The sequence below is a fragment of the Panthera pardus genome, unplaced genomic scaffold (genome assembly GCF_024362965.1).
Source record: "Panthera pardus isolate Hobbes unplaced genomic scaffold, ASM2436296v1 HiC_scaffold_16, whole genome shotgun sequence".
Taxonomy (NCBI): Eukaryota; Metazoa; Chordata; class Mammalia; order Carnivora; family Felidae; genus Panthera; species Panthera pardus.
In genome coordinates, this window is record NW_026526721.1 from 97,349,736 (window position 1) to 97,365,207 (window position 15,472).

Genomic DNA, 15,472 nt, shown 5'->3' on the forward strand with positions numbered 1-15,472 from the left:
TTCTGTTACAGTCTCTCACAATGGCAGGCCTCCCCACTTGCCCCACTTCTCCCGAGTCAACTTGAGCTTGGCCCATAGGAAGCTCACACCTTGTTGCCACACCCACGGCTCCCCGGCTGCCCCTTCTTTCCTTGTTCACATGGGTTGCTTCAGCCGCAGCTTTTTGCCTGTAGACTTTGCAGGTATTAATGAGCCACTGATCCATTCCGTCTCTCTAATGGTTACCCCAGAGGGCATACACTAGACTTTTTGACTGGTCCCTGGGAGGCGAAATTGGAACTGAAGGGGAAGCTTCCCTCCTGCCCCAGGGGAGCTGGACTCAGTGCAGCTCCTCTCTTTACGGCATCTTTGGTCTATTTATATCCTAGAGTGGTGGCTGGCCTGGGTATCAGCAGGTTGGTTTCAGAGCTATCTCCTGGTTCTGCCCCAGGAATCTATCACCTCACTCTGGAAGATGAGAATACTTTTTGCCTCTTAACTAATTAATTATTTTGCTTTCAGACTTTTTGGACCGCGGTGGACAGGGAGAGAGAAGGGGGAAAAAATCCCCTTAAACATCCTGTTACACTAAATTACACTTTGGTATTTGTTCTTCCATTTCCTTGAATTATGGTTTGCTGAAATGTCAAGTGGCATTTTACTTTCAGGCAGAAGGATCTTTTCAATTTAGAAATATAGCATGACCAATCCTGTACAATAATAGAATGCTGGAAATAGAAAGATTTTAGACACGATAAAAATGCCCTCACCCAGCCACCCAACACAATTTTACAGATAAGGAAATAAAGTTACCCCAGGGTAACACAGATAGATCATTGTTTCTCTTCCTGTCACACTCCTAGCAGAGTGAAGGCAACTGTTAGAACACATTCTTTTTTAAGAGTATTTCAGCTAATATTCGGATTTTCCATTCCTATTGACACACTCAATTCTTCTTTTTTCCTTAATTCAAGTTTTCCTTAGAAGTTGTCAGCAGTAGGGGCGCCTGGGTGGCGCAGTCGGTTGGGCGTCCGACTTCAGCCAGGTCACGATCTCGCAGTCCGTGAGTTCGAGCCCCGCGTCAGGCTCTGGGCTGATGGCTCAGAGCCTGGAGCCTGTTTCTGATTCTGTGTCTCCCTCTCTCTCTGCCCCTCCCCCGTTCATGCTCTGTCTCTCTCTGTCCCAAAAATAAATAAATGTTGAGAAAAAAATTAAAAAAAAAAAAAAAAAAAAAGAAGTTGTCAGCAGTAAAAAGCAGAGCTACCTCTATTCTACTTCATCTTTTCAAATGACAGTATGTAAAAAATACCCGTGATTTTTAAAATTTCTGCTCTAAGTCAGATGACTTGATTCAAACAAGTTTAAGACTTTATTGTAAGGAGATAGTACAGAATAAAGTCATTTTGGAGCTCTTGAACTAATTGAAAGAAAAGGGCTAAAAACATATCCTCAGAATTGGCAGGTGTCCTTCACTTCTCCCAAGAGCACAACCAGGGATCCTCCATGGAAAACATACAAGTGCAATGTAATTGGCAACTGGAAAATGTCTTCATTCCTCAAAAGATTAGTAAATGCAAGGAGGGAATCATGCCAGTTTTTATCCATATGCAAAACTATTTTTTTTTAAATATGTGAGAGAATTTACGAGAACTAAGGAGAGAAAGAGCACATCCAGTGAGTCCGTAGGCAGGTGGGGGTATGTTCAGATGGAGGGGAAACGGTAAGAAAAATGGAGATGCGAAAAGGAAAAGCCAATAGAAAATGGGAGAAGCAGGAAGAATAAAGGGAAACATCAGATGCTTTAAAGCTACATTCTCAGCTTAACTCTTAAGATCCTGTCTCCAGGAGAAAAATCTTAGCATATATTATCTTCTGGTTTATGCATAAATAACAGATTTCCATAACACTTAAGGTATTGTATAATATTATGTGTGAGAAGTAGGTAGGTGGTAAAATGTCATTTTCAATTTAAGTCCTGGGGAGATAAAGATGAATATAGAATTTAAGAGACTAATAGAAATTCCTAATGTTAACAGTTAATGCAGAGAAATGGAATTTTTCTTTCCTTAGATTCAGGAAGGAAGGAAGGAAAGAAAGAAAGAAAGAAAGAAAGAAAGAAAGAAAGAAAGAAAGAAAGAAAGAAAGAAATGAAAGGATAAAATAGGGAACAAAAACCACAGCAGACATGCATTTTTTCTTAATTAACGCATGTTTGGTTTCTGTACCCACACAGAATATTCTTACCTAGAAAAGTTATAGACAAAATGAAGAATTCAGACAATATGACTTTAGAATATTTCTTTATTACAAAAATAATGCATGTCCTTTAGGAGAAATTTTGGATGTACAAATAAGCACCAAGGAAAAAGATAAAAAATTACCTGTAACAAAACTGTTGCTGGCACTTAGGCATTTCTAGCTCCAGGCATGTAAACAAATAAATAAAGGCACATTTTATGAAACTGGAGACTAGCATACCTAGCTTATAACCTGCTTTATCATTCAAAAAATCCACAGTGAAGGGGCGCTGGGGTGGGTCAGTTGGTTGAGCATCGAACTTTGGCTCAGGACATGAGCTCATGGCTCATGAGTTCGAGCCCCACATCAGGCTCTGTGCTGACAGTGTGGAGCCTGGAGCCTGCTTCGGATTCTGTCTCTCTGCTGTCTCTGCCCCTCCCCTGCTCATGCTCTCTCTCAAATAGGAATAAACATTTTAAAAAAGTTGTTTTAAATAATAAAAAAAAAATCCACAGTGATTACATTTCTGTATGAATTAATAGGAGCGTCCACAGACATCAACATTTGCAATGACTCCCTAGGAACTTATTATCTAGTTTTGTAACCATTTTCTTTTTTTTTTTTTCCCCCCCCCGAACACTTAGATTGTTAACAAACTTTAACCAGGGAAACATTTCTTCAAACGCTTTGATGCATACGTGTTAGAATACCCAACTGAATTCATCATTAGAATAAATTCTTTGAAGTGAAGTTGCTGAGACCAAAGTTGCAAAGGGCTTTGGGTCCTCTTGCTAAATGGCTGTTCTGAGCCATGTGGGTTCCTCCAGGAGCAGTGTAGACGGTGTATAGTAACTGCCGCCTGTGAACCAACACTGCGTGTGGTCATTGTCTTAAACCTGTTGCCATGAGATCTCATCATTGGCTTAAATTGAATGTTTTGATTATTTGTGAGAGTGAACTTTTTTCCCCACATGTCTATTAACCTTTAATAATTTAATAATGAGTTTGTAAGAGGTATTAGACATCCACTAGACTGATTCCTAACACATCCTTAAGAGAAGCATATCCTAGACTCTTTCTGAATAATTTCTGTGGGATGCACTCACCATCTTAAAGATGGCCTTCTCTGTTTTTTTAAAGTTTTTTTTTTTTTTTGAGATATTGCCTCATGCTGGTCAGAGTAGCTAAAAGGAACAAATCAGGAGACTATAGATGCTGGCGAGGATATGGAGAAATGGGAACCCTCTTGCACTGTTGGTAGGAATGCAAACTGGGGCAGCCACTGTGGAAAACAGTATGGAGATTCCTCAAAAAAAAATTAAAAATAGAACTACCCTATGACCCAGCAATAACACTGCTAGGGATCTACCCAAAGGATACAGGAGTGCTGATGTATAGGGGCACTTGTACCCCAATGTTTATAGCAGCACTTTCAACAATAGCCAAATTATGGAAAGAGCCCAAATGTCCATCAACTGATGAATGGGTAAAGAAGTTGTGGTTTATATACATAATGGAATACTACCTGGCAATGAGAAAGAATGAAAGCTGGCCATTTGCAGCAACGTGATGGAACTGGAGGGTACTATGCTAAGTGAAATAAGTCAGTCAGAGAAGGACAGATATCATATGTTTTCACTCATATGTGGATCTTGAGAAACTTTACAGAAGACCATGGGGGAAGGAAAGGGGGGGAAAAAGTTACAGAGAGGGAGGGAGGCAAATCATAAGAGACTCTTAAGGACTGAGAACAAATCAAGGGTAGATGGGGGTGGGGGAGAGGGGAAAGTGGGTAATGGGCAGGGAGGAGGGCACTTGTTGGGATGAGCACTGAGTGTTGTATGGAAACCAATTTGACAATAAATTGTATTTAAAAAAATAAAGTTTTTTTAAGGTTATTTATTTTGAGAGAGACAGTAAATGGGGGAGGGGTACACAGAGAGAGAGGGAGACAGAATCCACAGAGCCCGATGCGGGGCTCGAATCCACAAAACTGAGATATGACCTGAGCCAAATCCAAGAGCCAGATGCTTAACTGACTGAGCCATCCAGGCACCCCTGGCCTTCTCTGTTTTTGAACCACTCTTTATTATAGAATGATTCTAATGTTAAGTCAAATCTATTAATTTGTAAAAAACTCTCTCTCTCCTTGATCTTCATTCTTACTCTAGGGCAACAAAAAGGAAGTCTGCCTTCTACTATTTGACACATTTCACTGGCTCCCATTAAAAAAGTTACTTATGGGGAAAGGGTTAATTATCAGAAACCAGGATAAAAGAATCAGATGGGAAATGAAACAAATTTCCATTAATTTCTCCGTAAATTTCTATGAGACAGAAGGCACACTTGAAATTGATGTTTCTTAGACTTGAGAAAATATAATGATGTTCTAAATTCCTTCCTATGGTTAAGAGAGAATTGATATTTAATATTATTTATATGCTGTTGATTACCTAATTATCCTGCCAATTGATCTTATGTGAGAAATTAAATTAGAAAATTTATGGACAGCTATAAGACAAAATATACAAAACTTTTAAAGCTCATTTGAAATTAGGCCTTATATGACATAAAACACTTGGAGGGTTGACAGTCTACTTTTGCCAACAATCTGTGGCAATAACTATCCTTTCCCATGTATGACAAATGAAAGTCTACTCAGTTTTAAAATTTAAGTGATAAAAATACTACAACACCAAATTATAATTTTTGGAAGTGCCACATCTCCTTATTGTTTGTCTTATCATTTGATAGTTCCCAAGAGTATTAGAATTGTCCGTGAGGGGTGCTGGAACTCCTACTCTGAGTGGAAAATGTTTTACTATTCTTGTTTAAAGTGACAACAGTCGGTACTTATGGAGCTCCTACCATATTCCAGGCACAGTTCTACTGTCTTTATGTGTTTCACTCATTTAATTGTCACTGTGATCTTTGGCATGGTAACAGTTACAGTGCCCATTTCATGACTAGGAAAGAAGGCAGGAAGACATTGAGTGATCTGCCCAGTGTCCACCCATCAGTAAAAAGGTGAACCAGAGATCCCCAAGCAGGCATTCTGCCTCTAGAGACATTGCACTTAGCCGCCCTTCCATATTGCCTGTCCAAGAAGCATCATGTGTCAATAAGGAACAGTTATTGGATTCTGAGTTGAGTGATCAAATATTTTATCAAGTACGTGCTATGCTAAGCCACAACTCTAGTTGCTTTCACTTTCCTTCAATGCCTAGTAAGGCTCTTGGGGACTTGTCACATGTCATTCCTTCCTTCCATACCCTGAACCAAGAGACAGGAGATCAGTTAGAGCCTTTCTCATAGAATTGATGGCAAGGCTGCCAGAGCCCCTGGTAGGCGCCCTTTTGGCATCACCATGTAAGACTTTTTTGCAAAGTTTTAACTCTATCCAGGCTTTTTATTGCATTATTCTGCATTTTTGTCTTCTTCCAGTAGGAATATTGGAATTTTGAGAATATTCGTCTCTTTCCAAGTTTGTGTTTGCATTTTCATAGTAACCATCCCCCCAAATGTCAAATGTTTATGGAAAGGAAGCAGTATGTTGGGCTTTGAACATGACGTTGATTCTGCTGTCTCGTGGTTCATAGAACTGCCCTTTGGTTAGAGCTTTATCACTGTGGCTATGTTTCCTTGGCAGTCAATTCAGTAGTACAATTTGTTGTGAGTCCCAGGAGATTCTCTCCTAGTTTTTGCCGGCCCCTTTCCCTCTGTGGATTAAACTCTTTAGTGGAGATAGACAAAGTGATTTTAGTATCACTGGATGACAGCCAGAAAGCAAACGGCCTAAAAGTGGGAAAGAATTCAGAGTGGGGAAAATAAAGGTCTGGTATTATCTAGTGCCAAGATAGACCTCCTTATTTCTAGGCCTCCCTCAACATTTTGTATCTCAGTTTGTAACAGTAATACTTTTCTGGGGGGAAAGATATTCCAGATGTGATAACTACAAGGTGTAACTGCACCACTCTCCACCCTTCCTGTGCCCACCACCAACTTCTTATTGTTACAAGTTCTCTTACTGAAAATGACTGTCTCTGGATACTCTCACAGTTTCCAAGCCCAGATAGTGGCTAAATAATATTTCCAAGCCAAGATAGTGGCTAAATATCCCTCTTATTCAAGAGGGACAGCACATTTTGAGGGAGCTATTACAGCGTACTTTGGGGAAAACATGCCACCTGCCTTTAGTCTTTTCGATGCCAAGGATTTCCTTTAAAAATCTATAATTTTCAAATAATTTATGTTGATACTTCACCCAATCAAGGAAACAGAGCTTAAATCCCATTGTCATCCCCCTCGTAAGCATAGGCTGTGCTTGGAAACTTGCTTCCAGAGAGTAGTATATGAAAAGGTAGAGAAAAGTAACTTTATAGGGTAGAAGCTTAGCAAACATAACCTTGGCCAATGATAAGGTTGACATCAGCAGTAATGTCAGCTTGATAGCATGTACCCTTGATAAGATGTAGTGAGAATAGACAGCACTTCATCTCCATTGTCTTCCTCCCCACAACCCATAACCCCAATCTAACCATAGGAAAAACATCAGAGCAACACAAATTGAGGGACACTCTACAAAAAAGTCTGACAAGTATTCCTCAAAACTGTCAAGGTCATGAAAAACAAGGAAAGTCTGGGAAACTGCCATAGACCAGAGGAAGCTAAGGAGTCAGAAAGCTAAATATAATGTGATTTCTTAGGATTGAAAAAGGACATTAGGAAAAAAGTAGGAAAATCCTAATAAAATATTGAGTTTAGTTCATAGTAATGTACCAAATTGACTTCTTAATTGTGATAAATGGTAATATAAGATGTTAACAACAGGGAAATTGGGTGAAGGATATACCAGGTCTCCGTACCGTCTTCACAACTTTTCTGTAAATCTAAAATTACTCTAAAATGAAAAGTTTATTTCTGTATAAAAAAGCAATCAATAAATCGCTACGTAAAGCTGTATAAAGAGCACACAATATTAACTTTGAGATACATAGACTTAATTTCACTTGTATTGATATTTTAAACTCTTGAGTTTGGGAAATACCAGCCAAATAGAGCAGAGGATAAGGAAGGAAGTGAACAGTTATTGAATACTGTTATTTATTAGGCACATCGCTGAACAGCCATCCATCTCCTCTCCTTTAAAACCACAGTAAGAATCTCATTGTGTAGAGCAGGAAATTGAGGCTGAGAGTATAGGAAACATCTCGAGGTTCTGCAGCTACTCAGGAGGCAGCAGAACTGAGAATAAAAGCTAGGGGCTGGGAGGGCAGTAACCATGAGGGCTAACAGACACAAGGAGAGGAGGTGCAGGGAGAGGGCAGGCCGCAGGGCTCGCAGTAATTGTGCGAAAAATGGGTGTGTTTTCTGACCTGATGCCTCCAAGAGAAGAATAATGATTTTTGGCAACGCAACTTGTCACTATCAAGGTGAAGGTCCACACAGTGGATGCTAACTATATTTGAGACCGTTTCCTGTTTTCTGGCAGGAATTAGGGACAGCTAAATAATGATTACACTCCCGCTGTTTTACTGAGAAAAAATTTTCCATGCAGTCAAGTTAATCTAAACTTTTCCTATAGATTCATATGATAAGCCTCAAAACTACTGAACTTTTTTTGCATTTTGGATATCATAAATGACGATTCACGCCTCACATTGAATAAGTTTTTGACACATACCACTGATTAGCCCATATAATTTGTATACAGGGCAAGAATAGTGTGTTTTTCTGTGAAATTTTCTTCTGGATAGTTTTTTCTCTGACCTGCCAGTTGCTATGGAAATCTTTGCTTAACTAGCCTCTTGGCCTTAACTTAGCTCTTACCCTTTTACATCATCACCTGGCTAGCAAACATTTTATTCAAAGATATGGCTTGATTAGTGTTAACAAATTTCGCCCCTTAGGTCCACAGTATAAAGATTTTTTTCTTTTCTTTTTTTTTTTTTTTTGTCTAAGTAAGGTATGTATTTAAAGCCTGAAAGTACCTGTTCATCCTTTGTGGTTGATATTTTATTTCATCATGTGTTATTTTCTTCCAGTGTCAGACCATCAGAAGTCATAAATTTAGGTATAAAATATAAGGAAAGAAATATCTTGAAGAAAAAAACACATAACCTTTACAAGGGAGAATTTATACAAAAATCATCCAGTAAGTAATCACTGTTGACATATTTTTATAGTGTTGTTATTTTTATAGATTGGTATACATGCAACAAACAGCTACTCTATGTGCCAGGAATGCTGGTGTTTCTTCATAAAGGTAGGTAAAGTCCTGTGATCTCTATTTAACAAAGGTGAAAAGTGAGGCTCAGACACATCAGAGAGACTGTGACTTGTCCCAGGCTGCACAGCATACAAATGGCTGAAGTGTAAGGTCTAAGCCAGAAAACACACACACACAAAGTGCCCACTATAGTATCCAAAATAGAGTTGGCACAGAACGCTAATTCTGTCCCCTAAGTATTTAAGAGATGAAAATGAATAAAATATATTTTTGCCCTCAGGAAGCCCAAAGCTATACAGAACAATATTAGTTTGGTTGGAGCTAACCAGAAAAAGAATTATTTAAAAAGTAATTGAAACAAGAGTTGTTATCATACTGAAGGGTATTATTTAGAAGTGTAATGAGAATAATTTCGTAAAGCTCCACTATATGAAACTATTTCACTCACTATAAATCTTGTTTCAACTTATGTCCAAGGGATAGACTTTGATAGAATAAATACGTTGATTTTAGAATTTCTACTGAAGTTTTGTTGCCAAAACGTACATTGTTATTTAATATTAAATGCACATTTATAAACAAATCTACTCCATAGGCTTTTTGTCAGGATTACATGAGATAATATGTATAAAGCATATTATACATACAACAGTACCTGGCATATTATAGAAACTTATACAATTTTATTACTAATGTTACTCTTATTATTATTGCTATTATGCCTTGGAGCGTGACCTTTGGAGTGAAACGTATTTGTGCTTATGTTGAAGGTCTGCCATTTACCAGCTATGTAAATTCCAGGCAAGTTATTAAAATATCTTGGGCTGCGATTTCCTCATCTGTCAGAAGGGTGAACTGATACTTTACAGGTTGTAAAGATGTCTCCCTTGGTTCGATATAACATATTGATTCTTAAAGTCTGTTCCCTGTGCAGCAGCATGAGCATCACCTGGAACTTACAAATGTACATTCTGGGGCCCCACCCCTACCCTAGTAAATCAGAAATGGGAGTGATATATACCACCTTATGTTTTTTAAAATTTTTTTTAAGTTTATTTACTTATTTTGAGAGAGAGAGAACATGAGCAGGGTAGGGATAGAGAGATCAGCACGGAGACTGACACAGAACTTGAATCCACGAACTGCAAGATCATGACCTGAGCTGAAATCAAGAGTCGGATGCTTAACCTACTGAGCCCCTAGCAGCTTATGTTTTTACAAGCTCTCCAGGTGATGGTGATGCCTGGCAAAATTTGAGAATTGCTGACATAGCACATGACTTGTCCCATAGCAAGTGCTAAATATGTATTAGCTCACTTTTCTTAGGTGCTGAACCACCATGATGACAAAAGCACAGTTCCTACCTTTGCAGTGCTAACAATCAAACAAACATAAATTCACATCTCAAGCGAAGCACTTCCCATTTATCCTGTGAAGCAAAACGAAAACTTTTCCCATTGTCCGAGACTTTGCTTTAAGGCACAGGAATAAAAGACCTTTCCTTTCTGTCGTCTCATTGTGTGCATCTTAAATACAATGGCACAGCTCTGGTTTACATGTTAGCGAAATTAAAAAGTACTTGCACATTCAAAATTTTAGATACGTTGTTAAATGGTGAAAACAAGATTCCGTCCAGCAAAAGATGCAGTTTTCTGGCAGATAAAAGAAACTGGAGCTCTTCCAAAATGGCAGAATACACACTTTCAAGGGAACATAGCAAAAGAATCCAAATAAAAAAATAAATGAAAGGGGGGCCTCAAGTTCCTTTTGGTCCCTTTGAATACAAGGACCATGGATTCATCGTGAACAGCTGTGTTTGCGGGCATCGCTGATCACTGCAGCTGTACCAGCTGAGTAACAGGAAGGTTACATTTTAAAAAGTTAACTTGGAAATATGCTAGCTCCTGCTGAGGAATTAATGATACTCTACTTTTTTCCTGCCCTCCCCTAAAACCCACTGTCGTCAAGGTGCATTTAGGTCATTAAGCATCGGAACCCTGAAAGAGCTGCCTGAAGTGACGAAACCAGCTTTTCTTTGGGACCCGGAGAAATATTTCAGGGAAGAGCCAAAGGCGGAGTGTTCCCAAATTCCAGAGCCTCCACTGCTCTCCGAAAGTAAGTCTTCAGCCACCACACCCCTCCATCATCTGTCCCCATTCAACTCAATCACTTCAAAAAACAAAGTAGGAAAGCGTGGAAGTAACATGTTTGCCTTGTAGGTTGCAGTGAAAGGAAGCGTGGTTTGACTGCTAAGATTTATAGCTCAGCCGTTGATCTGTGCTCTCAAAAAGGGCAGCCAACAGGCTGGAATACATAAAAAGTGTATTTTTATTTTGTCAGTTTTCTGAAGTCAGTATGCCATGAATATGTATTTTGAGTCTGCCACGGATGAGAACCCCCTTCCCCAAATAATCTTCATTTTCAAAACTGATACCAGAGAAAGAGATATCCTAAGACCGCTTTCGAACCGAGTCTTTGACAATCTGGTTTTGTTCTTGGCATGTGGAACACTATAAATAGAGGCTACTTAAAGTGCATTGTGTTCGAGACTTCCAGCTGCAGTGTTGGGCTAATATCATGAGAGGACAAGAAAGCTCAGCTTAGAAAATATAAGTGAGTAATCTCCGGAGATTCAGAAACAAGATGTGCAAAAGAAGGCTCTGATTTTCAGACTGTTACAGGCTTCCAAGTTCCTAAGGATTTGAAGAAGAGTTTCGGTGCAGAAATCCTCCCCGCATAGAGGGGCCTTCCGGGAGTGCAGCCGGCACAACCTGAATCTTAGTGAGGCACTCAGAAAGCATATGGACCCGGCAGGGAACTCATTTAAAATAATTAATGAAAGTGCACATTTCCAACTTGTCACAGTCAGATGATCAGAACTATACTCAAACAATCTGAGATCTGTGGTCTCTAAATTTTTCAAATCTTCTGGGATGAGGGTTCAACATCATCCCTGAGAAATAATCACCCTTTAGGAGGGAGGAGGTTGTTGTTGTTGTTGTTGTTTTGTTTTGTTTTTTATGTCCACGCTGGAGGAAGTTTAAGCTTCTTGTCTCTGCTTGGTTCCCTATGGAAAAGGAGAGCAGCTGGTCAACATTTTTTTTTTTTTTAATTCTATTTGTGAGCAAGGGACAGCTGTCATTCCTCATTGCCATGGTTTCCAGTCTAATTGTTATCAGCTTCCTTTGCCTTTACTCAGAGTTTTTCTTTTCTAAACTTATAATCATTTATTGGTCTCATGAGAGTCATCTAATGGCTTCTGCTCATTTCTTTTAAAACCATGAATCCATAAACTTTAGGGCTCTAAATAGCCATTTGTGCATCTGACAGAGCTTTCAATCTATCATCCTGCCTTTTTCCCCCCAGGATGATTCATCTTTTACAAATAAATATGGGGAGCATTTATCTTGTCCTTCTGAGTCACAGACAGATGAGAATCTGAGGAACAGACAGTAAGAAAAGATCCCCAGAGCCAGGACAAAGTGTAAAGACAGTAGAGACATAGAACATGAACACGGGAAGAAACCAAGATGGAGCAAGGGATCAGAATTGAGGCAAGGGAAATAGAAGACAGAGAGTATGCAGATGCTGGGGGACAAGAAAGTGGGAGAGGGCAGCAGTGAGGGCAGCAAACACCTGTCCTCAGCAGTGCGAGGTCCTGCTCCTGTGAGGAACCTTGTACATTCTGCAGCAGGCAGAATTCTCCTATGGGCAGGTGGATGTATGTGTGGGGAGCGGGGGTGGGGGGGGGGGATAGATGGATGGATGGACATACCTAAAATACTCTAATAAGTTTTCAAAGAAAATTTTTTCTCCTGGATTTCACAACATAAATTTTTTTCCTGTAATTTCCACACAGTTTTTTTTTAAAAGATCTTTTCATCCCTCTTTTTTATTTTCTTCTTCAGCTTTTCATCCTTTGCTCTCTTTTCAGTATTTCCACTTATTTGCCTTCCCTATGAGTGAATTTTTTTTTTTTAAGTTCCATCAACTAAAGGGAAAGGCAGATGCAGACTTTGAGGACAATAGAATGCATGACTTGTGACACCATATTCTGTGGAAGCATCCAGGGTGAAGCCAGATTAACTGTGGGGGCATAGGAAGGAATGCAGAGAGGTGGTGACATCTGAGCTGGGACTTAGGGGAAGCAGGAGTCCAAAGGGTGAAGGAGGAGAAGGGCAAGTCAAGATGAAGGAAACAATGTAAGGAAATTCATCAGGGATGAAGTAGGGCAGAAGTCCACATGATCCTAGGTTGACTGCGTTGGGTGACTTCAGATAGTGATACATTGAGTTTGACACACATGAGTAGAGTTGAGTTTCGAATGTGTTGAATTTGAGGGGTACCTGGGTGGCTTAGTCAGTTAAGCGTATGACTTGGGCCCAGGTGATGATCTCGTGGTTTGTGGGTTCGAGTCCTGCATCGGGCTCTGTGCTGACAGCTCAGAGATTGAAGCCTGCTTCAGATTCTGTGTCTTCCTCTCTCTGCCTGTCCCCCACTCATGCTCTGTCTCTTTCTCTGTCTCTCAAAAATAAATAAACATTAAAAAAAAAAGAAGGTGTTGAGTTTAAGCTACTGGTATGCTATTTAGAAATAAAGTTCTTGGGGCACCTAGGTGGCTCAGTCGGTTAAGCATCTGACTTCAGCTTAGGTCATGATCTCACAGTCCGTGAGTTCGAGCCCCGTGTCGGGCTCTGTGCTGACAGCTCAGAGCCTGGAGCCTGTTTCAGATTGTGTCTCCCTCTCTCTCTGCCCCTCCCCTGCTCATGCTCTGTCTCTCTGTGTCTCAAAAATAAATAAAAACATTAAATTTTTTTTAAAAGAAAGTTGTTGAGGATGATGGAGGATTGTAACATGCTTTGTATAATATTATAGAGTCTTCAACTAGTGGATACAGAGATAATGTTTGTTCATTTGTGTGTGTAGCCTTTTCTGTGGTAGATATTGAATGCCTTCTCTGTGCTGGCCTCTGTGCTAGAGGCTGGAGACAGAGTCAACCTGTAGAGGCCCAGCCTTCAATGATCTTGAAGACTAGTTGTCAAAATAGATAAGGAAACAAATAATTGTGTTTTATACCAAGGACTATGACAGAAATATGCACTGGCCAGTGTGAGACCACATGGAGATTCATAGATGGTTCTTTTTTTTTTTTTTGAGAAACTTGATTACGTTGAGCTGGATACTAAAAGTCAAGTTGCTATTAGATTAGTCAGGTAGGGGAAAAAAGGGGATGATATTTCTGGCAAAGGAGCAGCACATGCAAATGTAAGGTGGTGGGAGTGACATGGTTTGCTGAGGAAGCTACACATAGTCCCAAATGTCTGGGGGCTACACATAGTCCCAAATGGTTCTAGAAGGAACATGGCAAGAATTAAGGCTAGATAGGTAAATAGGGCCAGATTCTGGAGTACCTAGTGTGCTGTGCTAAAGACCTTGGCATTTATTTTATCAGAAACGAGGACCCATTAGAATGTTTCAGTCAAATATTTTGAATTATTCCATTTTCTCTCTACTATTAATTCTTCTGTTTTTATATCTCTTCATATTATTCTTTTAGTGATTACTCAGAAGATTGCAATACTCTTTTCTGTGTCCTTTATCCCTCTTATGATAGCAGGCTCCCACCTGAGATCATATTCCTTCCATCTGAAGAATGTCCCGCAGTATTTCTTATAATGTGAGTCTGCTGGGGAGTCATTTTATGTGTCTTAAAAAGGCATTTATTTTATTTTGACTTCAGAAGGATATTTTCACTGGGTTTAAAACTCTAAATACCAGTGATTGTTAAAATTCTGTTCAGCTCTTTAAAGATAGCATCTCATTGTTTCCTTGCTCCCATAATTCCTGATTAAAATTCAGTTTTTAATATGATTGTGGCTCCTGGGGCTACTGAGTGGCTCAGTCGGTTAAGCGTCCGACTTCGGCTCAGGTTATGATCTCACGGTTCGTGAGTTCGAGCCCCGTGTCGGGCTCTGGGCTGACAGCTCAGAGCCTGGAGCCCGCTTCAGATTCTGTGTCTCCCTCTGTCTGCCCCTCTGCTGCTTGCACTCTGTTTCTTGCATTGTCTGAAACATAAATAAACATTAAAAAAATTTTTTTTAATTATGATTGTGGCTCCTTTGAGGGTAATATCTTTTTTTTTTTTTAACCTGGCTTCTTTAAAGATTTTTCTCTTTATCCTCAGTTTTCAGCAGTTTTATCATGATGGATATAAATATGCTTTTCTCACCATATTGCTTGGTGTTGATAGGAACTCTTGAATAAATCTTTCTTCAAGTTTGGACAATTCTCGGCCATTATCTTTTTGATTATAATTTCTTTCCAATTCTCACTCTCCTGTCCTTCTGGGATTGCATTTCTGTACATGTAGACACTCCTTACATCATAAATGTTTCTTACATTCTTCTCTTCTTTCCATTTGATTTTCCTCTCTGAGCTTTATTTTGGGTACTTTATATTGACTTGTATTTGCATTACTAACCCTGTCCTTCACCAGTCTGCTGTTAAACTCATGTGATCAGGCCCCAATTTCAGATTTTACATATATATATTTTTTAGTTCTTCTCAATTGAAATTATTCACATTTTCATCCATTTTGTCCAAACTTTATCTCTTTTTCTTTAACATATTTATAATAGTAATTTTAAAGTCTGGGCCTACTAACCTCAATATCTGGATGATCTTGGGGTCTGCTTCTAATGTCTATTTTTTCTTCTTTGTTATTGGTCACATTTTCCTTCTTCTTTGCAAGTCTAGTAATTTTGCATAATTTTAAATTGTATGACGGGAATTATGTGTAAAATATCTATAGATGCTGAAATTAATGTTTTTTTCTCCCAGAGGTAGTTGACCCTTTCCTTAATTGGGCAGAGAACATGAAGGGTACATCATGTTGATTCAGTTACAAATTGAGCTTGGTCAGTGCTTGGTTACAGTCGACTTAGTCTACTTCTGATTTCAAATGTCTGTCTGTTTTAAGCCTCTCCTTTTATTGATATATTGTCTCCTAAGTACTGCAAGATTACA

General features: G+C 39.3%; 1 protein-coding gene across 1 annotated transcript in view; it reads left to right on the forward strand.

Annotated features, from left to right (window-relative positions):
• The window catches only part of WDR49 (WD repeat domain 49), a 139,729-nt gene that overhangs the window by 108,115 nt on the left and 16,142 nt on the right, over positions 1 to 15,472 (forward strand). The window contains exons 16-17 of the mRNA XM_053903659.1: positions 8,262 to 8,371; positions 10,415 to 10,561. Coding sequence (XP_053759634.1) covers positions 8,262 to 8,371; positions 10,415 to 10,561 — 257 coding nt within the window. The remainder of the gene's footprint in view (positions 1 to 8,261; positions 8,372 to 10,414; positions 10,562 to 15,472) is intronic.